At 46.4% G+C, this 26705-nt stretch overlaps 1 protein-coding gene across 3 annotated transcripts in view; it reads left to right on the top strand.

The window, feature by feature from the left end:
* The first annotated feature begins 1206 nt into the window (after window positions 1-1206).
* FNDC1 (fibronectin type III domain containing 1) overlaps window positions 1207-26705 on the top strand; it is a 101593-nt gene continuing 76094 nt past the window's right edge. Inside the window, exons 1-2 of one of the 3 annotated variants that reach the window (XM_036110070.2) lie at window positions 1207-1501; window positions 25567-25761. In XM_036110070.2, the coding sequence (XP_035965963.2) occupies window positions 1393-1501; window positions 25567-25761 (304 nt within the window). In that variant the 5' untranslated portion in view covers window positions 1207-1392. Of the gene's footprint in view, window positions 1502-25566; window positions 25762-26705 lie in introns of those variants that run through there. The other 2 variants (XM_078054508.1, XM_078054507.1) reach the window with 2 other exon arrangements.

Below are 26705 nucleotides of genomic sequence, written 5' to 3'. Positions count from 1 at the left end.
GCCGGAGGTGGGGGGCTGCTGGGCTGACAAAAACCACAGCCGCATTACATGGCTTATGGAGGAAACATCACAATACTAGGGAGCAATGTAAGAAAGTGCATATTTCAACATCAAAATGCTGGCAAACTACAAGAGCTCGGGAGTACAAAGGACTCTCCGGATGAATGAAGAACAAACCGTCATCGGGAACCAGGAGAAAGCTTTCCCGAAAGGTGGGCTGAAGAAATTACGGGTTCATAGCCGATCACTGGGCAAGAGGCACCAGCCAGGGTTCAAGCGCGAGGATGTGTCGGTGCTTCGTTTCAGAAAAGACATACTGTGTTTCTCTTTTTCATCGGTCTACAATTCATTCAATAATCGTTTCCTCTCTGCGGAATGACACAAATCTGGTCAAGTTTTGGGGTGTCCCGACGGAGAACTGACTCAGTGTTAGGTTGCGAGCTTGAGCGGGAGCAGCGTTGCGCGGAAACCCGCCGGCAGCCGGCAGCACTGGCGCCCCAGCGCGGGCCTGCCTGGCGCAGCTGTCCTTGTCGCCTCCAGGGGCGCTCCCCTCCCGCTTGGAGGGGCGCGAGGCTTCGGAGGGCGAGGGCTGGCCACACACAGGTGGGAGCCCGGTACAGGGAGCCCCTAAGCAGGGTTCACACCATCGGTCCTGGAGGAAGCAAGGCCAATCAAGTCCTCGGGCTGGGACTTCCCGTACTTCAAGACGGATTCCTTTGCGACGAGTTGATGCGCTCCACAGAGATGACAGCGAGGAGCAGCAGTGTCTAAGGACATCAAACCCCCTCTCCTGGGCGCGCGGGGTGTGGGAAGGCCGGGGTGGGCCGCAGGGAAGACCGCAACGTACAGAAAGAGATGAAGGGACCTGGGTCCAGTCCCCAGCGTTAAAACCAGGGGTATTTACTTAGGGGACCATAGGGCACTCTTGGGCTTGGCAGCGACTGGAAGCGATGAGCCATTTCCCGAGCCAGAAAACGAGAGAGGTTAGACAATGGGAGGAACTTCCCAGGCCCCTTCGACCCGCATCGCAATCACCGAATTTTCAGAACCACCAAGCGGGGTTCCGGGGCGCTCGAGCTCCCGGAGTCCTGACGCGGCACCCGGTGCCCCTCCCGCCCGGGCCCGCCGCCCCACCGCCCCACCGCCGGCAGGGGGCGCCCGCTCGCGGCTAAAAGGGGCGGCGGGCGGCGGGAGGCCTCAGTACACAGCGCGGCGGCCGGTGCGCGGGCGGAGCGATCAGCGCGGGACCAGGGCGCCGCGGGCACGGCGCAGAGCGCGCACACCCACACGGACGGCGGGGACCCGACGGCGGCGCCTCCGCGCTCCCCGATTCCCTCCCAGCGCCCACCCGCCAGCCGGCCCGCCCAGCCCGCCGCGCACCCCGGGCTCCCGATGGCGCCCGAGACCGGGGCGGCCCCGCGCGCGCGGTGCCCGCTGCCCTGGGCGGCGTTGCTGCTCCTGGCCGCGCTGCTGCCCGTCGTGTCCCCGGCGGGGGCTCCAGGTACGCGCAGTCCGGGGCTCGGCTGCCCGGCTCTCCGCGCCTCCTCGCCGCTTCTCTGTCCACCTTCCATGCACCATCCACCCTGCCTGTCGCTCCGGGGACCGCCGTCCCGCTCTGTGCTGTGCGTGTCGTGTCACTAACCTGTGCGTCCTCATCGCTCGCGGGTCGGGGCGCGGAGGGGCGGCTGGGGACGCGGGGTCTGGGCCCTCGGCGCCTCGCGCACGGGGGGCGGGCGCGGGACACCACTGGTGCCGGGGACCTCAGCGCCCTCGGTTTCAACTTTGCCGTCGAACGCCGCGGAGTCCGGAGACTCGAGCAGTCAGTCTAACTTCCCGGAGAGATTCAGGCAAAGGAAAAACAAAACAAAACAAAACAACAAAAAAGAAAAAAGAAAAGCGACCCTTTGGCGTTGCGGTGGAGGTGGGGATGATGTTTTCCTTTGCCCAGAATATCCCCGTGGGCATCCCTCTTTCCTTCAGTTCACCTGCCCGGAGGTAGGGATGCCTGTTGGAGGGTGGCACTCGGGAGACCAGCAGGGAGGCAGGGAGGGAAGACTCTTCTAGAAGCGCCCGGGGGAAAGCTGCGAGCTGCCCGGGGGCGGCCGGGTACCTCGGCGCCCAAGCAGCAGCGGCGCTCGGACGGAGGCCAGAACCTCCCGGTGGGAACTTAGGAGCTGGGAGAAGACCTTGGTCTTGAGAGGAGGGAGCGGGAAAGTGGGAGAAGCTCGCCCTTCCTGGAAGAGACTGAGGGCTGGCGATGGGATGGATGCTTTCTCTCGGGGCTGAAATGTGAGCAGCGCTTTTCGGCAAATGCCAGGGTGCCGGTGTCAGACTTTTTTGGTTTCCCGCAGAGAGTTAAAGTTTGTGGTGGGTTTTCATCCGTAAGCCTTTGGTGGCCCTCGGTCCCAGCTCCTGTGCAGGCATTTTCACACTTGAAACGGTGTGGCTTTTACTTATGCCATCAGTTTGTAGGAATCCAAGAGTCCACATTTTTGTGGATACTATTCACTCCCAGCTGGGTTACAAAAATTCAGATGTGATTCCAAGGAAGGCTACTTGCGTTATGATGCTATTTAGTGTCCCTATTGCCCTCTTAGAAAGGGGAAACGAGGGACAGTTGGGGAGTCACGTTGCCTTGCAGTTTTTTTTTGGTGGGTACATCTGCATCGGGTTGATGCCACGTGGTGGGAAGCCAGAAGTCACTTCTTCGTAAAAAAGGCAGTACCAGTGGGAGATTTTGTTTTCCTCTGTTAGCAATCTGTAGGAAATCATTCACTGAATATTTGGTGTAGTAGTTAACAAGAATAAAACATATTTTAAAGCCTTTCAACTTCCCCACGTACAACCCATGGCTTCCCCCGCACCCCCAAAATTAAATTTTCTGAATGTTGAAAGGGTTTTTGTTTCAGAAAATGGGCTGGAACCGGAGGTAATGCTAAACTGGCTTCGTGATGATTCCAGCTTCATTCCTGGTGGATTCTGCTGCCACCTGCCCAGTGGGTTACATCTGCGTGTGCTTGGAGTCAGGGCTCTTTGTGGCAGTTCCCGAAATGCTGCCATGGTCCTTGCTATTCCTTCTCTTGCCTTCTGCTCTGTAAATCCACTGAGCTGTGGAATGTGGGAGCTGGAATGCTTGCTGGCACTTCTCTCGACTGTGTTGACGTGGGATTTGCAGGAAAATGATGATCAGACTAGAAATGGACCAGCACGTTTCGAAATGAACATCTACTGCATTTAAATGAAATTAATAGAAGGAAAGCAACAGCTATATTCTGCAGAGAGCTCCCTGGTGCTGTGAAAGAGATCATGGGGCACATAACTTATTTCATCTGCTCCTCTGGAAGGCTTCCCGTCTGTCCTGCCCTACGTAGCTACAGTCACTGATCCGGACTTGGATTCTGGGTCTGGCAGCAAGGCCATGGGCATACGGCTCCTTCTCTGGTGGAATCAATGCATGGGCCCAGCTAGCTGCTTGAGTCAAACCTTCCCCTGCTCCCAAACTTTGGGGGCCAGAATCCCTCTAATGAAAGCACCCAGAGCCACTCTAAATGACAGGCCACCACAGCGCACAGGGACTTTCCTTAAAACAGAGGAGATTAGCAGGGCATACTAAAGATCTAAATAAACCCTTTACCTTGGTGGTCCATTAAGACATAAATCAAAATAAGCAAGTGATACCTCCGTCATCCATCCCTACAGTAAATTGCTAGGCAACCGTTAAGATTATGGTGGCACTTGCCAGTCTGATAGGATACGTATCTCTAAACATGTGAGGACACACAAACTCGCAGACATTTCTAGCAGTTATCTTAGGGTGGTTATGGGTGACTTCCGTTTTTTTCTTTGGAACTTAATATCATTTCAGGGATTCTGCAAGGTCAAAACTATTTTCAAAGAAATGCCCAGATACTGTTTGCCTTTTTTCTTCTTTTTTTTACTGTGTTGCTGTTTGCAGCAAGGGTGGAAAGCTTGGTGGGTGAAACTGCTGGTGCTTTTGGGTGAATCAAAGCATTGGCGCCATAATGAACTAGTAGTCAATGAAGTGAAGAAAAGATATGCCAGTTTCAATTAAGAATGTCCTGGTGCAAAAATTATTAATTTTACCAAGTCTCTACCCTTGAAGGCATGTCTTTTTAATATTCTGTGTGAAGGAATAGGAAAGGGACATACAGTACTTCTGCGAGCTGCCCAAGTTCAGTGGTAATCCTGAGGAAAAATCCTAAGGAAAATCCTGGTAATCCTGAGGAAACCTCTTGTGTGATAGTTTGAGTTGTGAACTGAACTAGCTTCTTTCTTCATGGCACACCATATTTACCAGAAAGAATGACCACAGACAAACTTGGATATTTGGCAGACATCTTCTCCAAGATGAACAAGGAGGCCTGTCACTTCTAGTAAAATAACTGATAGTCTGTCTTGCCAGTGATAAAATTTGAGCTTTCAAATGAAAATTAGAATTTTGCCAAGTTATCTCCAACATCATTTGAAAGCTTCCCAATGTTTAAAAACTTTTCTAACAATATCAGTGGTGAGATAAATGAATGCGATGGCTTAAATATTGTCTTATAAAAACATGTCAGCATTTAGATGACCTGCATAACCAAGTGAACCAGTGAATTCCAAGTGATCAGCGCATAATGTTACCAAATCTTGCCTGGCTAAATGATCTAGCCAAAGTGCAAGAAAGCCCAGTGGATTTTTCATGTAACAAAATGTGAAAAATTCCTCATATGGTTTCAGATTCTACATCACGACTAATCTTGAAGAAACCGCCACTTGATGAGTTTTGGTGTAGTATCAAAGATTTTCCAAAATGATTCATAAGGCTGTTAAGATACTTTTCCAACCACAGAGCTGTGTGAGGCTGGATTTTCTTCAGGCACTTCAACCACAACATATTGTAATAGACTGAAGGCGTAAGCAGAGAAGAGATCCTGCTGTCTCCTATTGAAGAGATGTGCTGAAGTGTAAAACAATGCCACTCTTCTATTTCTTTTTGTTTTGGAAAACAGTTATTTTTCATAAAATACAGGTTTTTAAATGCCAATATGAAATGGTTTACTGCTGCTATTTTAAAATGATTTAATGCACGCAGCGGAATGTGTGCTTAGTTTATACTTCTGGTCAGTAGATCACAACAGATTAAACCCATATAAATATAACCTCTGAGAGATCCTCATTAATTTAAGAGTAGACAGGAATCCAGAGAACAGGAGGTTTGATAACCACTGGGATAGAGAGGGGAAGTAAGTCCCCCATCAAGATGCCTGGCTCTGAGTCTCAGTGCTGTGTCATTCACACGCTGTGTGGCCCAGCCTTGGGCCAGCTAGTCAGTCTCCACTAGTCCAAGTGAATGGAAAGTTTCCTTCCATCTCCAGAAGTCCTCAGGGGCTTTCCTGTGGCCCAACCTACACCCAGCTCTGTAGGGTTTCCCTCCTACTTCTGTCCTCTTTGAGAAGAGAGGGTGGATATACCCTTTCCTTTTATCTTGTGCATCGGAGCCCACCCAGATGAAAGAACTGTTTAATTCATCAACTGAGCATGCAGTTTGTTACTTTGAAATCAAAGGTTGTAATAGAATTGCAGAGTGATAATTCATGTCTTTGGAGAGTTGTCACTGGACGGTTCCAGAGCATTATCAATATGTCTTGACAGGGCCATTCATATCTCTAGTTAAGTCACAAAGGCCCATTCCCTGAAAACAGGCAGGGGAGGAGGTGAGGAGTGTGTGTGTGGGGGGATGTATTAGTTTCCTATTTACTGTTGTAACGGATTACCACAAATTTAGTGGCTTAAAACAACACACACTTATTATTTTGTAGTTCTGGAAGTCTGAAGTCCAAAATGGGTCTCATTGGGCTAAAACGAAGGGCTGTGCTCCTTCTGCAGGGTCTTGGGGGAGAATCTGATCCTTACCTTTTCCAGCTTCTAGAGGTGCCCACGATCTTCCCTCCCCTCCCAGCGGTCCTGTCACTCTGCTCCCTCCCACACATTGCCTTCTCTGACTCTGGCCTTCCTGTCTCTCTCTTTCACTTATGGGGACCCTTGTGATTATATTGGACCCACTGGGATAATGCAGGATAATCTCCCCATCTCCAGGTCCTTTACTCAATCACATCTGCGAAGAAGTCCATTTTGCCATGTGAGGTCACATACTCACAGGGTCTGGGGATTGCGGGATGCACGTCATCGGGGGCTGTTGTCCTGCTACTGCAGGTGAGGGTGGTGGGGTGAGGCTAGACGCAAACATTTCAGAAAGGACCCCATCACCCTTCGCTGAATGAGGAGCAAACCTCTCTTCATTGTTCCTATGGAACTGGGGATTTCTTAAGTTATCATTAAACCTCTTACCAGGACATGTTATTTCAGTTTGAAAATATACAGGCGAGTGTTTAAAGGTATAAAAATAAAGGAGAGGAAAAAAATACGTATATTTACTTGTTAATCCATTGACTATTTCCGTTAGAATATATCCGAACTTGAAATTTTAGATGCCTTTGACGCAAGCTGGGTAGCTGGGGGTAGGGACAGATATTGCTTATTTCTTTTATCAGTTTTAGTAAGCACATATCAGGGCATTTGGATCGGGGTATTTGTTATACATACGAGCTAACATCTTCTTTTCCTTCCTTCTAGAATTTATCCTTGTTACAAAGAATACGAATTTAATTCAGTTTTTGGGAATTGTGTTATTGATTTTACATTAAGGAAATTTCTCCAGTATGGGCCAGATGGTTAAAATTTAGAAATTTCTAATAAGGTAGCTCTGTGCCGCTGAGCGTTGGGTGACGTCATGAGGAAGCCACATTTCTCGCCCCCTTTCCTTCCTTTTTCCTCCCGGCCCCGACGGTGGCCGCGCTTGCGCTCAGCGGCCCTTAGAGGGCGCTGCTGGCCTTCCCGCGGCGTTTCCACCGCCCTCTGGCCCCTTGCACTGGGGCCCCAGCAGCTGTGGCTTTAAAGAGATAAAAAAAATTAGGATAAACGTGCAGTTATTTGCTTTGGGTTTCCCTTAATGTTTGCCTTTTGTCAGCTTTACTCCTCGTTGAAGCTTCCTTTAGACAGTAAGTCAGGAAGGACAGATCATGCATTAAGAGTGGCATTGAGTGCTTGTTAGCAATTTTCAGCTGATCATTGGTGAGGAGGAGCTTGAAAGCCTGAAGCTAAAGCAGGGGTCGGCAGCTCTTGAGCGCTGGGGGACTCCTGGCATCTCTGCCGGTCCCCAGAGCTGCAGCAGCTGGAAGACGGGGAGGGACAAGGGACCCGGGCGGAGGACGCGGGCCTCCTGAGCACTGTTTTGAGTGAGTTGATTAATCAGTCTCAGTTTCTCCCTGTTAACCTCCCTGGATGCTTTTTGTTTCTGGGGAGAGTAATGTGCGTTCTAAGGCAGATTTGTAAGTCTAGCAAAATAGCTGGGGAGCTGCTCATGTTATTACTCACTTCTGCTGTGGTCCCTTGTATGGGGAGGAAGTGATTAAATTATAATAGCATCATAATCTATATGGTATAACCTACACAATATTATTTTCATTTTTATGTGGAGTTCTTCGGTGTGCATTTTAATTTCCTTTTAATACTAACTGGCAGTTAAAAGTGCCACAGAGTTTACCATTTCTCTCTCTGTTATGTCATCTGATTTTCGTGGCAACCTTGTGAAGTTGGTAGCATCCTCCCCTCACCGTGAGGGAACTGGGTTCACGGGAGTTGGCTGGTTTCCCCAAAGTTCACAGGAGTTGGCTGGTTTTCCCAAAGTCATGTAGTGTGTAGTATCCCAGGATCTGGACCCCAGTCTTCTGGATCCACATCTTCTGGGCTTCCTGCAGACTAACGAGTTCCTGTTTGGGTGTTTGATGAATTCCCCGTGTTTTCTTCTTTGGGCTGGAGGTGGGAGCTGGCCCCACCACTTTTGATTTGCTCAGAATGCCCTTCTAACTCTACGTTCCAGTAACACTGCCGTTGGCTGTTGAGAAATGATCCTGTCACACACCGAAGCGTGTTGAACTCTAGTAGGGCTTAACTTCAGATGAAGTTGCAGTGAACCTATTCCCTGTTACAAAATATATTTGGCATTGGGTATAAGCACGATCCTCATGGCAGGCGGTGTCCCTTCCTTAATGGATCCTGTTAAAACTTGCCCTTGAGATCAGTGCTCTGTGTCTAGCTGGTTACAGAAACCCTTCAGCGTTGAGCACAGTGGTTCTCTGTGGATGCCTGATCCTCATGATGGAGCCTGTCAGCCTTGTGCTGCAACCACAAGGTTCCCAGAATTGAAGTTTGTTTACAGCAGACCATTTAAATCAAGGAACAGTGCTGACAGACATTAGTTGTTAATCTATGGGGTTGGCAGATCCTTACCTCTCATAGGGGTGGCATTATCATTAAGGTGTTTGGAACTTCTCAGAAAACAGTGTTCTCTAAATGCTGGGATTTGTTTTTTAGGGATTATTTTATCGTGTCACATCTCTTCACCCACATTTGCTTCACCTGACCCGGCTGCTAATTTGCACTGTGTGAACTTGGGCAGGTCATAATTCTGCAGGCTTGTTTCTCATCTACAAAGTGAGGAGATCGGACTATGGACCATGGCTAAGGGCCCCTTCTGGCTCTAACTTTGTTTGAGTCTCCATTTAAAGGCCATCCATCCATCCGTTCAGTCAGTCAGTCAGCATTAATGCATGTCAGATGCAGGGATACCAAGTCCAATAAACACAGTCTCTGTCCAGAAGGCATAGGCAGAGGGGGGTGGGGGAGGGGATGCACACAATGTGGTGCATATTAGGACAGTCCCTGGGGGGACTCGGACTGGACATCCAGGACAGCCATATTCGAGCTGGGTTTTGAGGAGGGGAGTGGGATTAGTTAGGGAAGGAGGGCAAGGAAGGACATTTCAGGTGGAAGAACATCGTGCCGTGTGTGTGTGAAGGCACAGAGAGGCAAGGAGCATCATGACACATTTGAAGAAACTTGTGTTTTCTGGTGGCTCCTGCAAAGTGGCCCCCCTGGGGGAATGGTGGCATTCAGGGCTAGAAGGGCAGCCCTGCTAGGCAGCTCAGGAAGGTCCTGGAGTTTGACCATAGTCCAAAGTAGTCATGACCACTGAAGGAGTAGCCATGGTGGGGGGTGCACGACCACTGAGTGGAGGACAGTGCAGGAGTCAGACCACAGGGGAGGGTGTTCTTTTATATCTGTTTATTTATTTGAGGCTTTGGGGGTTTCTTCATTACATTGTAGACCAAGCTGAGAGCTCCTAACTACTGTCTTGACCTTCAGTCCTATCTGAAGTGTTCTAGCACGATCCCATTTTGGAATGGGTTCCAAGTTACCATGAGTCTCATGTGTCCACATGTGGGCAGATTGGTAGACTTTATAGTTAAGATGGGAGCGCTCAAGAGTTGAATACAATGGCTTTGGGGTCGAGGGTGGTTCTGGGGATGGAATTCAGTGGGGTTTCCAAGGGAAAAAACTGTATGAGTAGTTTTAGGAGTTCGTGGGAGTGGCGATGGTGGGGAACTTGGAAAGGAGGAAATCAATGGATATCATTTATGCAGGCCCTTAGAGTCTAAATAGTGACACTCCGCTAGGAAGGCCACTAAGCATCCACTCGTTCCGGGGTCTGAAGGCTGTTTTGTGGTGGACAGGTGGCCACGGCAGCCAGAACCCACAGCGCTGGGCAGGGGAAGAGGCCAGGGACCCCAAGAGTCAGGTGTGTCTCCTAGGAGCTCGGGAGCAGTCACCTCAGCCAGGCCAGGCCAGGGCCGTCTTCTCAAGACCCCGGCCAGGGGCTGCTGTTGGTGGGCCGATGGCTGGGCAGGCAGCCTTCTTAGTGGCACCATCTTACAGGGGCAGCGTTTTAAAACATAAAATCCCCTGTGGAGAAGGCTCAGTCTCTCCAGACCGTGATGGTGCCACCGGGCTGCTTCCACTTAGAAAACAGAAAGCTCTGGGTTGCCTGTCCCACAGTGGTCTGCAGTGTGGTGGCTTGGTTTCCGAGGGCGCTTTCCGCGGTCATTTATCAGGAGTCTACCCTGGCGTGCTCTTTTCCCCAAGCATCCAGGTCAGGGTTTTGGACTCCACTGTAGGCATAAAGGACTATTTCTGAAAAACAGCTTTTTAAAGTGTCATTTTTGAGGTAGTTGTAGTCACATGCAATTGTAAGAAAGAATGCAGAGGTCTCCTGTGCCCTTCCCCCGGTGTCTCCCAAAGGTGACATCTTGCTTAACTCTAGTGTGGGGTCCGTCAGGCAGCTGACATTGCTACGATCCGCGGACTGTTCCCACCTCACCAGTGTGATGTGTTGTGTGGGTTTCTGTGTAATTTTGTCATGTGTGTATATACGTTCCCCTTCCTCACCTCCACCTCAGCCCTTGGCAACCACCAATCCATTCTCCACCTCTATAATTCTGGCATTTCAAGAATGTCATAGGAATGGAACTGTGTAATGTGTCACCTTTTGAGGTTGGTAAAAGCCTATTTTTAAGAAGTATTTTCGCCCATTCTGCTTGAGATCACTACAGTTACCTTGCCAGTATTTTTGTATGTTCTGAGATACCATGGTAGGTAATTTGGGTGGTACTGCTTGCCACCCTGGTCCGGGCCACCTTACCTGGATTACTGCAAGAACCTCCTTATTGGTCTCCCTGCTTCTGCCCCCTCTCCCTACACCCTCTTCAAGACAGCAGCCACAGTGATTCTTATGATGCAAGAAGTCACAGAAGTCACAGTAGCTCTCCATCTCTCTTAGATAAAAACCCAAATCCTAACAAGTTATCAGGGCTACACAGGATCATCTTCTATACCACGCCCTCCCTCACTGGCAGCTCCAGCTCCTTGGCTTCCTTGCTGGTTCTCTAATGTGCTAGGGACCTTCCAGCCCCAGTACCTTTGCACTTACTGTTCCCTCTGCCTAAACAACTTTCCATAAACATCTATGGGTACATTCCTCGAAGTCTTCAGATTCTTTATGCAACATCTCACGAGGCCTTACATGACCACTTACTCCCCAATTTAACAGTGTAATCCTATCCCTACTCCCCAGCACTTCTTATCCTGGCTTTATTTTTCTCCACAACCTTTAGCCCCACCTAATAGTTCATGTATTTTGCTTTCGTAGTTGATAGTTGCCTGTTGTCCTCCACTGGACTATAAGCTCCGTAAGAGCAGGACGTTTTGTTGGTTTTATTCACTGAAGCTTCTTCATTGCCTAGAATACTGTGCTGCCTGCCGAGAGAAGATACTTAGGAAATATTTGCTGAATGATTGGATGTGTGCTTTCTTTGATATTGATTACATGTGGTATACACCAAATATATTTATGTACATGACCTGACAAGAGCAGGATATGTGGGGGCGGCGAGTGCGGGACAGTGTCCTGCCTCCCTCTTCCCATAACCCTGTGAGGTCAGCCCGTGAGTTTTCAAGAGTGTTGGCTTGTGTTGGAAGTCCATCAGCAGCTGGAGCAAAGAATTATGTTTACTTGGTATACCAGTTTCCTAGTGCTGCCGTAAAAAAGGACTGCAAACTGGGTGGCTTTAAACAAAAGAAATTTATTCTCTCATAGTTCTGGAGGCTGGAAGTCTGAAGTCTGTAGGGCAGGGTCATACTCCTGTCTGAAGGCTCTAGAGAAGACTCTTCTTGTGGTTAATAACTCTCAGAATCCACATATATACCTGCAGATATCTGAGCAAACCAGAGCCAAGGGGAAGAGAAAAGAGGGACAGAGAACACTATGCTCCCCAACTTCCCTGAGACCCAGGCTGATCTTATTTTATAGTTGTGTCATCACCACATTTTGACTCTAATACCTAGGAAGGAAGAAGTCTTGGAGATGTGACATGAGCTATTGTCTGAGCAGATTACATGTCTCTCTTGGAGAACATGAGGATTTTGACTTAGAAGTCTCTGGGATGAGTTCTGTGGGGTCCACTGATGCTCTGAAATTGTAATGAGTTTTCATTTTAGGGAGCAATTCAGAGCATTCTCAAGGGTAAAGAGCAGGCTGGGTTAGAGTCACAGAAAGGACTTGATTAAATGTCCTCTTAGAATTCAAGCTGTGAAACTCTTAAGCATAGGAAACAAACTGAGGGTTGCTGGAGGGGACAGGGATGGGGGGGATGGGGTAACTGGGTGATGGAGGGCACGTGGATGCAATGAGCACTGGGTATTATATAAGACTGATGAATCACTTACCTCTACCTCTGAAACCATAATACATTATATGTTAATTGAATTTAAATAAAAATAAATAAATTAAAAAAAAGAATCCAAGCTGTGGAAAGCACTGGCCAAGTCTCCCACACCTGGGGAAAATCTCTGGCAAAGGCCCTCCTTGACTCCTACCAATGTCGTACTTTGTTCTCTGATCATCCTGACTTGAGAAAGACTTCCTTTCCTCACCCTCTGAGCCCTGATAATGTTCATCGTTAGTAACACTCAGTTGATATTAAATGTCTGATACCCTTACTCTTCTTTTCATGTGTCAGTACAGTGCTTCCCTCAGAACCCTAAACACCACTGCCTTCCTTACACAGCCGTGAATTTATTCACTTGTATTCCCAGGGCAGCATCTTGCATACTAACTCTATGTCACCTGGCTGAGGAACACCTTCACTGAGATTTACCTTTGAAGAGGGGGGGAACGTGGGGTAATTTGCCTAGGTAGACCTGTCTAATCATGGAAACTATTGAAGACCGTTTTAGGCACAGAATCCATAGGCAGATTGAAAAGGGGAAGGTGATCAGTTTACCTAAATTTCCTTTCAACTCTTAAGATTTTAAAATTTAATTCAAAGATTATTTCCTAAGGTTGAGGAAAATGAAGACCCCAAGCCCACTTCTGCTACATGAGGAGGGAGAATTGACCGAGAGCCCAGGTACTGGGAATCATGCCCCGTCATTTTTATTGGGTTTTAATTGGTTACATCAGCCCGTCTGTGGCTCTTCCTCCTCCCACATTAGCTGAGTGCCTTATGATTTTCTTTCACATTTTATTCTTGCATCAATCCTTTGAGGGTAGCTGTAGAAAAGGAAGTAATTCAGTTTTATATTTTCCAGGAGAAACTTTGATGAACTATTTGCTTTGTTTTTAGGCCTTGAGTGGGAGTGGACCTGTCCTAATTTTAAGTGGAGGAAAGTGGGCTCTTCTCAGACTTTATTTGACTTAGCATTCCCTTCTTCCTGAAAATCTCTCCACTTCGGTCCTCCATGATGCAACTTTTTTTCCTGGTTCTCCTCTTTATAACTAATGGTTCAAATTAAAATGCCTTCTTTTCCCGTCATCCTTCAGACATCTATGTTCTTTGGGTTCCACTGGAGATGTCACGTACACTGTTGGACACAATGGAGCTCAAAGGAAATGTCACGTACACTGTTGGACACAATGGAGCTCAAAGGAAAAGTCACGTACACTGTTGGACACAATGGAGCTCAGAGGAAAAGCCAGCGGTGCCTGGGTGGCTCAGTTGGATAAGCATCTGCCTTCGGCTCAGGTCATGATCCTGGAGTCCCGGGATCGAGTCCCACATTGGGCTCCCTGCTCAGCAGGGAGTCTGCTTCTCCCTCTGACCCTCCCCCCTCTCATGCTCTCTCTCTATCTCATTCTCTCTCAAATAAAAAAAAAAAATCTTTAAAGTAGGCTCCATGCCCAGTGCAGAGCCCAGTGCAGGGCTCAGACTCACAACTGTGAGATCAAGACCTGAGCCAAGATCAAGAGTTGGACACTCAACCAACAGAGCTACCCAGGTGCTCCAATAACTTACAGTTTTATACCTTTGGTTCTGATTTCTCTCCAGGCCTGCATTTATCCCTTTCAGTTATAACTGCAGCTGAGAGGCAACAAAGAGTAGTAGAAAGAGCATGGTCTTTGGTTTTGGATTGGTCTGGGTTTAACCAATGTAACTTACTAGCTGTGTGCCCTTGGAGAGTCACTGAACTCTATGAGACTGAGTTTCCTCATTTATAAAAATGGGGATACCAAAGCACAGTTGATATAGTCTTTATGGAGGTTCAAGAGCTGATAGTTATGGTAATCTAGAACTCTTTTTAATCACCTCTGGGTCCCCCGCACCTAGCTCAGAATCTGACACACAGTAGGTGTTCAACATATATCTGTTGCAGAAATAAATGAGATGTATGGCTCTTACTAAATGGGTAAATAACAAATATTCATTTCCTTTTTTCTTTATTTCCATCTCTATTTTTTCTTGATCACGTGGCCCCACTACAAAACTTAAACTCCTTGCTCATGAGGTGTGTTGAGCATTTCTTTCCCCTTCATTGATAGATTGTTTGCCTATGCCTTTATTCATAACCATTGAGTGATTATCTGAAATGTTAATTTTTAAAATATGAAAACATATTTTAAAAGATGATTATTATTAGCAGTCTGGGTTGTCATTGGGTCCATGTGGTCATTGGCTTCCGGTCACGTCTGTCTCATTTACTCTGTTTCATACCTGCCTCTCCACAACATTTGCTTGGCTTGTCTTCTAAGGGTATTTTTCAGGGAGCTTTTTGAGTAAGATGAGTGGTGATTTCAGTGACAGTAATACCCAAGTGTTTAACATAGTTAGACAATGACTTTCACATTTTGGGAAAAGGAATGAATTTTCAGGGAGTTTTTTTTTGGCTGGCATATCAAGCAGTTTATAGTAGGCTGAGTTTAAGCTGGACCGGCAAACAATGGTAATTCTTTCAGAAACTATTTCTCAGTTGCAAATTGAATTTGAAGAATGTGCAAAAGATCCCACAAAAACCTGGAAAGTACTGGTGTCTAGTGGGATCTCTGATGCCAGTCAGTAGCAGACATGAGTCCTGTATTCCTTCCCAATCCATGTGCATTTTCTCTTCTGGGTCTCTTGTTTTCTTATTGTTTTTTAAAATAAATATATCTGTCCAGTCCCTCCAATTCCATTTCCCTAAATCATTCTGGAAAGCTGGTGGTTTAGATGGGGAAACATTCTTGTCTTTTCTCTGGAACAGTAGCTTTTGCTTACATTAGTTCCTGAATAAAATGGCCAACAGCTTTACAACTTTAAATCCTAATGATCAAGTTCTGCCAGCTCTGTGGGTTAAATTCACTCTAATTTTTGGCTGCATCATTTTCTGGACAGATGTACTGACTCAAGTCTGTGGAATACTGACAAATAAAGCACTGACATTGTCAGAATTAAATTCCCAGAGCAGGTCCCTTAGCAACAACAACAGAAATAAATTAAAGTTGAAACAAAGCAGCTCTCATTTAGAGATCAAGAGAAAATGTGACTTGATTGTATGGATCCAGAAATGATGTCACCAGGTAGCAATGGATTGGGTGGCTAATAGCACAATATCTGAAGAACAGTGGCTAAACAGGTAAGAGAATTGTTTATCTCACTCATCAATAAACTCAGGAGCAGAGAGGCTAACCAGGATTGTTCCATTTTTCCAATCTGCCGTCCCAGGCCAGGTCATCATACTCAGGCTTGCCACTTCATGTTCCAAGATGGCTGCAGCATGGCTAGGTGTCATGTTGACATCCCGTAGTGGGGAAAAGCAGGAAGATAACAAGAGGTCATAAGCACACGACAGTGGATCCTGACCCCTTTATAATGCTTTCCTGGAAGTGATAGCAGTAATTTCCTCATACGTGTCATTAGCTAGAATTGATCACATGACCACCCATAGCTACTGGGAAGGCTGAAGGGCCATGAATATTTAGCATCCCAGTTTCTACTGTGGAAGAAGACAAGGGGGGAAGAAGCCGGAAATGGATCTGCCATGATACTTTCTGAATTCAATGCAAGTTTTAAACTTTCATAAATTAGTTGGGAAACGGGACATTCTTGAGTGAAACTAATAAAAATTCAACTTAAAACATCTCAAGACATCTTGAAGGAGAAAGCAGATTCACTTTAAGAGTATTCTTTGGGCTTGAGAATTTGATTTTAGTTTTGCCACTTGCTGCTTGTTTTGAAACAATTCCTTGCTGCTTCATTTTGTTGTCCATTTTGTGTGTTTTTCTGCTTTATAGATCTTCCCCAATGTGGCTGACAGGGAGGAAGGAAGATAATGAAAGGGAGTAATGTGAGGTAAATTATATTAGCAGATATTCTGCCTTTGTCTCTTCACCCCACTTTCTTCCCCAGTACAAATAAACAACCTAGAATCTAGAACATTCTAGGCAGAAATTTCCCATAGGAAGCCATTAACCCTTGAGGGTAATGAGATGGCATTTGAATGACAGCTTTTGCTGGGTGCAGGTGGCCTTGGGTGGGAGCTTGGGGGCCAACTCCTAAGGAGAAAGGGACACAGTAAAGAAAGTACAGCCCATGCAGCATTGGGGCTCTTTCCTTGGGAAGTTCCCATGCCCTGGCAGGAGTACTGGGCAGCCTAGGGCATGACCAGCTTATGTGCAGCACCCCTCCCCCACCCCACGACCCAGGGGAACAGTTTACTGAAGCCACGTATGAGGATGCCTCTTTCTGTGACATGTGGCCACCTGAAACTCGCCCCAGGTAGAGAATGTTTGCACAGAGGCGGAGGAAGGTGATGGAGGTGCTAACTGTCTGGAGAGGATAGAAATGGACTCAGACAAACTCTACTTAAGCTTAGCCAGTGGCTTGAGTTTTGAGATTTGGATGGCTTCACCATTTGGCTTCTTTGAGCTGATGGAGAAAAAAATGTGATTCACAATTGTATTCAGTGACCATCTAGTGCCCTTATAAGCTCATTGGCATGTACGCCTGTGAATTTGGCCATTTAGTCTGAATAAAATGATGCTTTGTTGTGATCAGAATACTGGAATATGCCTGAGGGTCTGGGGACAAGGGCAGGGAACTCAGGTTTAGCTGAGGCTGGGGGAGGTGAGCAGAGCACACACTGAGCCTAGTGGCCTCGCTCGTCCCTCTGTTCATTAGGAAACTCTGCAGGCAGCAAGGGCCAGGGTGCTCCAGCCACACACCAGAGCTGCTCAGGGCATTCTGAGTCTTCTGGTTTCTCACTCTACTTGTGTATGCCCTCAGCAGGTGAACGTGACAGGACACGTTGGGCATGGGGGTGGAAGCCAGTGACATGCGGAGCACGTCGTGACAAGGGAAGATGGATTGGGTTTTGAGGAATGCGAGCCAAGGATAAAGTCTGGAGGGCCCTGGCTGCCCTCGATCTCCCGGGGGACCCGGGACATCTGCTTGCCTTGGTGTTTCTCTGACTCGAGAACAGCACTGCGTGGCTTCCCCGTGGTGGGGTCAGAGGTTTTGTTTGCAAAGTTCGTTCAGCTCTGTGGAGTGTTTTTTAAGTTTAAAGACTCCAAAGACCTAGACTTCCAGACCTAGGTTTTATTTTTTAAAGCAGTTATCCATAGAGAACCATGCCAATTGTGGAAAACACTTTTATTGAACCCCGTTCATATTGTGAAATGTCAGAAGAGAAGCCAGACCATTATTTTAATATTCAGACTGTGTCTACCCAGCCCCAGTCTTCCAGGTGGAAAATGCAGTCAACCATATGTAGATTTTACTCATAAGAGTGTTACTTCACACCGTTGCAAAACAACCTGTATTTGCCCTGTTTTGTTGTTGTTTGTTTGTTTTTGAGGGGAGCGTCATAGTTATTTGGCAAATATAATTCCATCCATTTGACAAGTTATTAAAACTTGGCTGGGCGTTCCAGTGTTTTGCCCATGTGTTGCCAACCATCTGGATGTTTCTACATTTGTGACTGTTCCTTTGCTGTCTGGTATCTTATGGACAAGAGCCGAATTTTTCCACCTTTCCTTGGAATTAGTCTCAAAGTTGTAGATCATGTTGATTCCACAGCCTCCCCTCCCCCCCCACCGGTTTACATCCTAACCTTTTCTGGCTTATTGATTGAATTTTTGGTCAAACACTCATGGTTGCAGTGAGATCTGTGTTTTTTTCATTTCAGAGTCTGGGAAGTATTTGGCGGTTTCCAGTGGAAAGTAAAACCTGTATTTCATACAAAGATGAAGTAGGGAGACTTACATAAACATGAAGGTTTTGTTGCATTAAAGAGCAATCCTTAGTATACTTAAGAAATAATTTTAGAATTTTTGGGGTTTTAAGGGACTAGTTTATTTCAAAAGCTCTTAACATTCCTTTGGGGGTTTCCTTCTCAACAAGGTTGTCCACTCCTGTCCCTCAGCAGCGACTACCAGACTGGGTGGGCTGCACGCAGCGCTCCGCTAGGAATGGCAGCCATCCCTGGCTGGTATTTGCCTTAATTTTTGGGGGGTGTGTCTGCACACTGGCAGCCTTTTGTGACTAAACGTACTGGCTACTGGGGTAGCTTTAGAAAGTTATTTTTGACTTTCATAGAAGATCTTGATTAATCCATCAGGGTCTGACTGCAAGTGGCCAATAACCCAACTTGAACTCATTTAAGTACCAGAATTCATTGCGTTGTGGAGCTGTATGTTCAGAAGTGTGGGGCTTGAGCTGACCTTAGGGACTGAGTCCTAGATCCAGGGCTCTAACAGCCCCTGGACTCTCTCTCCACATGACACGAGAGCTGTCACTAACAACTCTAAGATGCTTCCGCCACAGCCTCGTGACTGGAAAGCCGAGGGGGTGCCCAGGGTCTAGCTCCAGTTAGAGCGATTCCAGTGAAGTCTCCTGAGCCCTCTGAGCTCACATGAACAGAAATCTGTTACCAGAACTGGGGGAGGCTTCATCTGGTAGACAAAAATAATATGTGTCCTTTACACTGCACATTTTGGATTTGCTGCCTTATAGAGATTGTAGGGTCTTGGGGCTCTTTAAGAATCTAGGCAGGTGGAAGACTTCAGATTTAATTATCTTCACGTCAGGGAATCCTGAAGAATTCACACCAGTTCCAGTGAAAAATGGCAGGGGCTGCAGTGGCCGAGGGGCTACCCCATATGGGCACTAGATGAATCTCCTCTGGCTGAGGCTAGACAGAACAGGAAGTAAGAGTGGAAAGAAACTTAGACTTTAATTTCTTTAGATTTTAAGTTATAAGACCCAGAAGGCTTCACTCTTGGACTCTAAATTTTCCTTGGGAATTTTGTAATGGGAAGGACTTATATTGCAATTGGGACATTTTCATATTGGTGGTATTGTATTATCAGAATATGTGTATGGTATTTCATCTCATTGCTTAAATGCTGGTGGGCTATTTTGGATAGCATGGACTGGGCAAAATACGGGATTGGGGAAGGAAAGGCAGGAGTGGATTTTCAGCCTAGAGGTCAGTGTGGCCTTGGAGTTGGCTAAAGAATGAGCCTTCCTCATTTCAGAGCCTTTTGGGGGCCAGAAGGATCCCCATCTGTCACCCCAGGAGGATAATAGTGGGACAGTGATTAGTCCTGGGGAGGCCCCTGAAGGTGGGGCAAGTGGTCTTGATCCTCTCTCTGAAGAGGCAGCTACAACTTGACCTCAGGTTAATGGTCATGCCCAGTGGGGCCAGGGAATAGCCTGCTGGAGACATTAAGGGGACTTTCATTTTCCTCTCCTCGTGTTTCGCTTCTGGCCTCTGTCCTCCCTGAGGCTTGCTGTATCTGAGGGGTGAGTGGTTAGAGCCCAGTCTCCATTTGTCTGCTTTCTCTACTCCATGGCATTAATGCGTCAGAAGACACAGGCATTTGAGTCTCTTCTTCGGGCCTGCTTCCATAGGGGAGGGCACTGGGTTGTGGCTCAGGCCTATTGCTCTCTCCCGGCCTGTGTGGCCGTGGCCCTGACGCTGTCTGCTCTGTAGGCTCTGCTCTCCCCTCTGTGTTCACCTGAGGGTCCGCAAGTGGAGAGGGGAGGGAGATAGGAAGCATGGTCATGGTCCCACATTAGATCCACCCTCTCTAATGTAACTTTATCAATAATAAACCTGATAGTTTGATTTTTTGCCTATATGGAGAATATAATGAAGTCACTGTGTTGGTTTTTAAAAGTAAAATGAAACGAAACAAGCAAAAACAATACTTTGGATCCAGAAATATTCAGTTACTGTTTTGAATCACAGTCCTCAAAGCATGATTTCTCCATGAATTGTGTCCATTTTGGATTACTTTTACCGTTGATTCATTTTATCAACTGATGCTGAACTTGCCTTCCCTTTGTTCTGAGAAATGGCCCTTCTCGGAATTCCCTTTCTAGGAATATATGTATTTTCGTTCGTTGTGGCTATGACTATACTCTTACAGATGGGCGGTGATGTCTGAAGCAAGACAATGAGAAGTGAAGATCCTGAGATTCACTTTGAACCATTTGGAACTCACATGGGATTATCCCATCAGCAGTAGGGACTGCTGGTCTGGGATGGTTAGGCCAGCGCTGGACATGTAGCGGTCATCGGTTTTGCTAGTAGCCAAAGCCTGTGTAGCATCCCACAGTCCCCTCCCCAAAGCCATCCTGGGATGGGACTTCCTTTCTTCTCCGGAACCCAGGCCAGTTTTTTTCAGAGCCTTTACTCCTCTCAAGGGACAGAGGGAGGTCTGGCAGTGAGATATGAGTCCTTGAACACATCTGTACCTAAAGTGAGACGCAATTGTGCCTTGAGACACAGTAGACAACACTCCTTAATATGTCTTCACTATTTGCTTGATCTTCCTGGTCCTTAGAGGTGTTTGGGTTGGAAATCCTTGGTTGACCTCGTGAGTCTAAAACCTCCTAACATCTTTTTCTTCAATCCATCAGCCATTTAAGTGAGCACCAGCTGTGTGGTCAATATCTGGTGTCAAGAAAGATGCCAGAGTGGGAAGGTGAGCAAGGGCCAGGTGAGGTGTGATGCCCCTTGTCCACTGTGAGAAATGGGCCCTGCAGATGTTGGTCAGGCCAGCCTGGCCCTGGGAACCTAGCTCTGGCATCCCGAGGGCATCCTCAGCCCTGGGGAACCCCTTGAAGTCACTCTGCAGAAGCTGAAGACCTTCCAAAGACAGACATTCCAGAGCCATTGGAATTTTGGTCTCCATCCTTGAGCAGAAATGGATCCATACTTTGGCCCTGGAGCCAAAGTGGCCTCCTAGAGCCCTCTTGGATAAGACCTGAAATTTGGAGCTAGACCAAAGTAACAACTCTAGGTGCGGACTGTGCCCTTATTGTCTGTTCCCGAACAAACCAGTAGAGGTCTCATAGGAGCTATGGCTCAGAAATGTCTAGCCTAGCAGTTGCTGGGTATCCGAAAGATCACCAAAATACCATTGCCACTTGGTCCCTGGCAAAATATCCTTGAATCTGGATAATGTTTACTGGCATGAACTATGGAAATGACTTTCTCGTGGTATGAAATTGCTGGAGTCGTAGTAGACTCTACTAGCTTCCTTCTTCTATCTGGAGCACCTTACCATCTGCTCCATTCAAAGTCACCTTGAATGGAGAGAAATGGGAAAAGACATGGACAGGAAATTCTTTATACTTAACCTAACATCCCTTAGGCTGCCACTTAAGCTCATTTCCTCATTTTGTATCCTGGGGTAAAGGAAAAAACAGCTTGTCATGGCCTTAACCTGTCATTCAGGCTCTGGGAGGTTACTTCCTCATGTTCCCTCTGCTGGGCCGTAGAATTCCTGTTGTCTTGACTTTGGGTTTGTCCTTTTTCCTTTTTAGAGAGGCAGTTCATGGGATTTATAGCTTTAAAGGATGTACCCAGTATCATCTTTATTAGACAAAAATATAGAAAACTATTACAAAAGGTTATGTGCTGCATTTATCTAGCAGAGACGGTGGTCTGGTCTAAATTTCTAAGAACAGTTAGAATAAATCAGGAATCACTTTGTCATATTTCATCCTTATGCTCCCAGAATACTGATCCCACAACACAGAACCAGAATGCAGTCTGCAGACCTGGAAACCAATTTCACAGCCTTTATGCCTTGACTGCACATTTAAGGAATGAAATCAGGAGACCTACAAAACAATCATCGGGAAGAGAACATACAGTCATATTTCTAGTCCCAAGAAGCAGCTTTCTGTCAAGTAATTCAAGCGCACGTGCATTGATTTGTGCCTTCCCAGACTGGTTCTTCCTCAGATAGATGCTGGTTTGATGAGTTCACTGAGAGCTCAGGCATGAGGGGCTCTGGGTGGGGCTGGAGTGACAGATAAGATTGCTTTCTATCCAGGCCTCTTCTTCTCTTCTTCTTCTTCCTCTTCCTCCAACTCTTTCTAAGCGGGCACAGATGATGTTCACTAGGAAGCATCAAAAATGACGTCAGTTTGAAATATCAAAGTAGATAACAATCCAGGGAATGAAAATATCTGCTAATCAAGCCACCATATGGTTTGTTTAACGGACCCATGTTGCGTGTGTTGGGGGGAGGGTGGGAGGAAGGGTCATGGTAGATTGGCCTAAGGCCTTTGGAAAACCGTAAATTCAGGATGGATCTTAAGGAGATTGACGGTAAGGCTGCCTTGAAAGTATGGTTTCCAGGTCTCCCAGAGGCCTTTGTGTTCACAAATGACCTTCATTAGGCAACTCTCTGAGGCCTAAGACGTCACTATTAGAAAAGTCATTTGGTCTTAGGTTTTGTCATAAGAATGCAAATGTCCCTGAGAGAGCACATCATCCACTTCTTCCATTCCTTCCAGAGAGGGGGGAGGATGAGGACACCCAGCACAAGGTGCCATAACAGTGTATTGGGGGCAGGAGTGCCCCCCCAGGGAGGAAAGTGGCATGGTGGAAGAGATGGTAAACCCAACTCTGGAGGCCTCGTGATTTGTTTTAGAATGGTGGTGGCTTCCTAAATTAATTTTCGATGGCAATGGTCACAGGTCATATCTGAGCAGGGGCAAATTCTGAGGGTCTGTGAGCTGGGAGGGGGAGAGCTGGGCTTTGGAATTGGGTGAAGCAGGGTTTGCGTCTGGCTCCAGCTCTGGGGCAGCTGTGTGGCTCTGGGTGAACCCTAACCTTGCTCCTGGCCTTCTTTCCTCATCTGGAATACGGAGGGAGTAAATGGCACTTCCCAGGTGGTGTGTGTTCTGAGCACCTCATGTAACGTAGGGTTAGGTGCTCAGAGCCATGGGCGGTGGGTGGTAGACACTCCATAAACCCTCTCCTCCTGTCCATTGCCCTCTCCCATTTGTATTTACTGTAGTTGAGCACCATATGGCCTTTCTCTCAGCATCCAAATGTTGGCTCAGGCAGTTATCAAGTTGAGACACACTGATGGTACTTGATCATTGGCTAGAGGAGGGCAAACAAACTCATGCACAGACACAGTTGGAAGCTCTGATTGTGTAAGCACAGTGAGGTGATGGTCATTAGGTTTTGGCAACCCAGAGGTATTTCCCCCTTGCCCTTCTTTACTTTGTGCATCTCTTACTGGAGCTCCTTGAAGGTTTGAAGTATCTCCCCATATGCTGGGCTGATGCGACCATTTGAATGTGGATTCTCACTTGTGTTGGAAACTCTTTTATGCTGTGTCCAAGAATAGACGCAAGGCAGGGCCAGGAAGAACAATGAGTATATTTATAAATTGTTCTTCTTTTCAGATTATCAGTAATGAAAGTCAATCATTTTCAAGCCTAGGCAGTATTGTACTGATTGAATCATGAGCGCCTAAGAGAAAATGTGACAGTGCTTGGGGGTCACTGGCCTCTTGTTTTTGGCTGTCTGTCCAGGAGCTAACTTTCCTTAAGGGAGATTTGGACTCGAACTGTAAAGAAAAACGTTATTCACATATTCATTCATTTGTTTTCTTCCTTGGGAGACTCGCCCAACCATGAGCATCCCTTTGCAGTTTTGGGGCGGGGGGGAGCCTCGCTTTGCTCTTGCACACCTTTCGGTCAGTGTGAAATATTGGATTCCTGGGACTGATTGCTGCTGTTGGGGGAAATAGGGATCACGACTAGAAAAAGCTGGTTAGTCAGATGGCAGAGAAGGAGGAGAGGTTTTTGTAGTGAAGCCTTGGGGGAAAGAAAGGGAACTGAAAGAAGGGAACCCCAGTCTTCTGGCTAAGTAAGTCCTGGAAGGTTTCTCGTGGGCAAGGAGGGAGGGGTACATGAGAATTATTGAAGAGTAGCCATGATTGCTAGTAAATGCCCAGAAAGTCACCGACGCACTGTGTGTACAATCTCCTCAACTCAAAATTTTGCAGAGAGCGCCAGGTTTCTTGTCTATGATTTCTCCCATTATGGGCTTATGGGACCCTCATCCCTGGAACTGGGGAGGGGAGGCTTTGTGGGTTTTGCTTCCTGCCGGGAGTCTGACAACATGCTTTTGTCTCCAAAACAGGCACTCTTTCTTTACTGCTTTGAAATCATCAGATTCATTCTCTTCTTCTTCATTCCTTGGATTTCTTTGAGTGAGGCCATATGAGTTCTCCTTTTTCATCATTTTACTCCTGAGGCAGTGGGGCAATTTGGGGAGGGATGAGTGATGTATGCTAGCGTCATCTGTGCTTATGGTGTTCAGAATTTTCACCTGGTATTAAAATCACATACTAACCAACCCACGTGTCGTCACAAAACACTCCTTCCCCTTTCTTCTTCCATGAGGTTCCAAACTCATTTTTCTTCATGTTACTCAGTTTAAAGGTTTCTGGGTTTCTTAGATTACTTTTCTCTTTCCTGGGAGTGCCTTGTATCATTGAATAAACAGTTTCAGATCCAGGTTTGCCTAAAATTTGTTTGACTGTTGTGTGAATGTTTAGCGTCTATTTATATGATGTAATGTTGCAGGATCTGTTACAATGTGAGCTGAGAGATTTTGTTTGACAAAATGTTATGTGTCATTTGGGTTATTTTTCAAAATCAAGAATACGTTTATGGAACCTCATAACTGAAGATAAAAATGTAATTGTGCTTCTTAATAACTTGCTTTTCTTCTTCTGGGACAAAATATGGAAACATTTAAATTAGCTCTATGCAGATGAACCAGAGGCTTACCTCCCTTCTGAGGTGTTGATGATCTTGATTTGTTTTCTTTGTGGAAATGAATGCTTCTGTTACCTCACTTTGGATGCAATGGTTAGTCGTCCCCATCATGACAATTTTATGTTGTTCTTCTCGGAGGTATTTTATTTTATTTTATTTTATTTTTTTTAAAGATTTTATTTATTTATTTGAGAGAGAGAAAGCATGAGAGGGGGGAGGGTCAGAGGGAGAAGCAGACTCCCTGCCGAGCAGGGAGCCCGATGTGGGACTCGATCCCGGGACTCCAGGATCATGACCTGAGCTGAAGGCAGTCGCTTAACCAACTGAGCCACCCAGGCACCCTCTCGGAGGTATTTTAAAGATTGTCCAACTGTACCATACAGAATACTAAGAGCTTATTTGATATATGAATGCCTCTGGAGAACATGTCAAATTATGAATTCGTTGTTCCTGCACTAGCAAGGCAACATAATCAAGCCAGAGAATGCCTAGAGTTTGTTTTGATTTGTTTCACTTTTGTTTTAAATTTACCACCCACAGTTATCCAAAATACATAAAAGCTTGTGGGTTTGATATGTGTGTTTTGCTCTCTCATACTGTAACGATGTTCAAACATGACTATACTTAACGTCTTTAGGACCAGACAAATTAAAAGTCATTTGCTCTTTTGATAACAATATCAGAGAACATTGGAAAAAAATTCCTTTTCACAATCTGCCATTCCCATAAGTTGATAGTTGCGCTGTTTGCATAGCTGACCACCCACTGAAGCCAAGGCACGTGAAACTGCTGTCCACTAAAATGGGCCTGAAAGTCACGTGGGACCCACCCAAAGATGCTACCAGTAGACCCGTGGAGCATTACAACATTGCCTATGGGAAGTCACTGAAAAGTCTTAAATACATCAAGGTGAATGCCGAGACGCACTCCTTCCTTATTGAGGATGTGGGTAAGTGACACTATGGTCTTGTTCCCGGTCAGAACTAACTGTACACCAACATTCTCAGTTCCCTTCTTAGGTAGGATGGCTGTTTGTGAGACACAGTGTGGCCAGGCTCCAGGGACCTCATGGTTCTTTGGGAACAGGTAGCTGAGGTGATGAGGCTGTTGCTTAATCTTTATCTTGCCCTTGGACTTCCTCATTCTGCATTTGAACTCAAGTATTTCTGGGTAGTTCTCCAAATGAATGTAGGAAACCAGTTTTTAGTTTCTGAATGTGCTTTTGGAAAGCATGTTGGTTCTTTGTTTCCTAGAAACTTTACTTTGTAGCCTAATCTTGAGATTTCTAATTTATAAACCAATTAGAGATTACTCAAATAATACGTCCCTGTGAGGGTGTGTGTGATATGTCATGCTTCGCGACATCTGGTTCAAAGACGTGACATTCTCCCCATTAAATTTGATTCTGGAAGTCTGTAATATTTAAAAATTTTCCTAAATATATTGTTTTATAAGAGCAGGTGTAGGTGGTTTTGAACATAGGCTTTGAGCTGCCTCCTTGGGATCCTCTATCTTTTGCTTTTTTGATCCTACGAGCCTGAAACTCCCATTTATTCTGCACTCCAACCTCATGATGGATCGTAAGGAAGTAACAGAAGTCAGCATCTCTGACAACCAGGTCTCCCTGCGCTGGCTTTCCATTTTCCTGCCTTCCTTTAGTGGATCAAAATCAACTAACTCATGGCTCCTCAGGTTCCTGGCCATTGTCTACACATTTACTCTCTCTCCACCTCCTGCATTATAATGTTAGACTTTCTGAGTAACGGAGCCAAAAGTATATAGAAGGGACATCAAAGGAGCCAGATTTCCTTCTTCGTGGTTCCAGCTAAACATACATTTCTCTGAATCTTTTCCACATCAGTATGACCCTACTAAGTACGACAGTGAGGTTAA

Source organism: Halichoerus grypus, chromosome 9 (genome assembly GCF_964656455.1).
Source record: "Halichoerus grypus chromosome 9, mHalGry1.hap1.1, whole genome shotgun sequence".
Classification (NCBI taxonomy): Eukaryota; Metazoa; Chordata; class Mammalia; order Carnivora; family Phocidae; genus Halichoerus; species Halichoerus grypus.
Note: the sequence above shows the minus strand (reverse complement) of the source record. Positions and strands in the feature narration are given on the sequence as shown.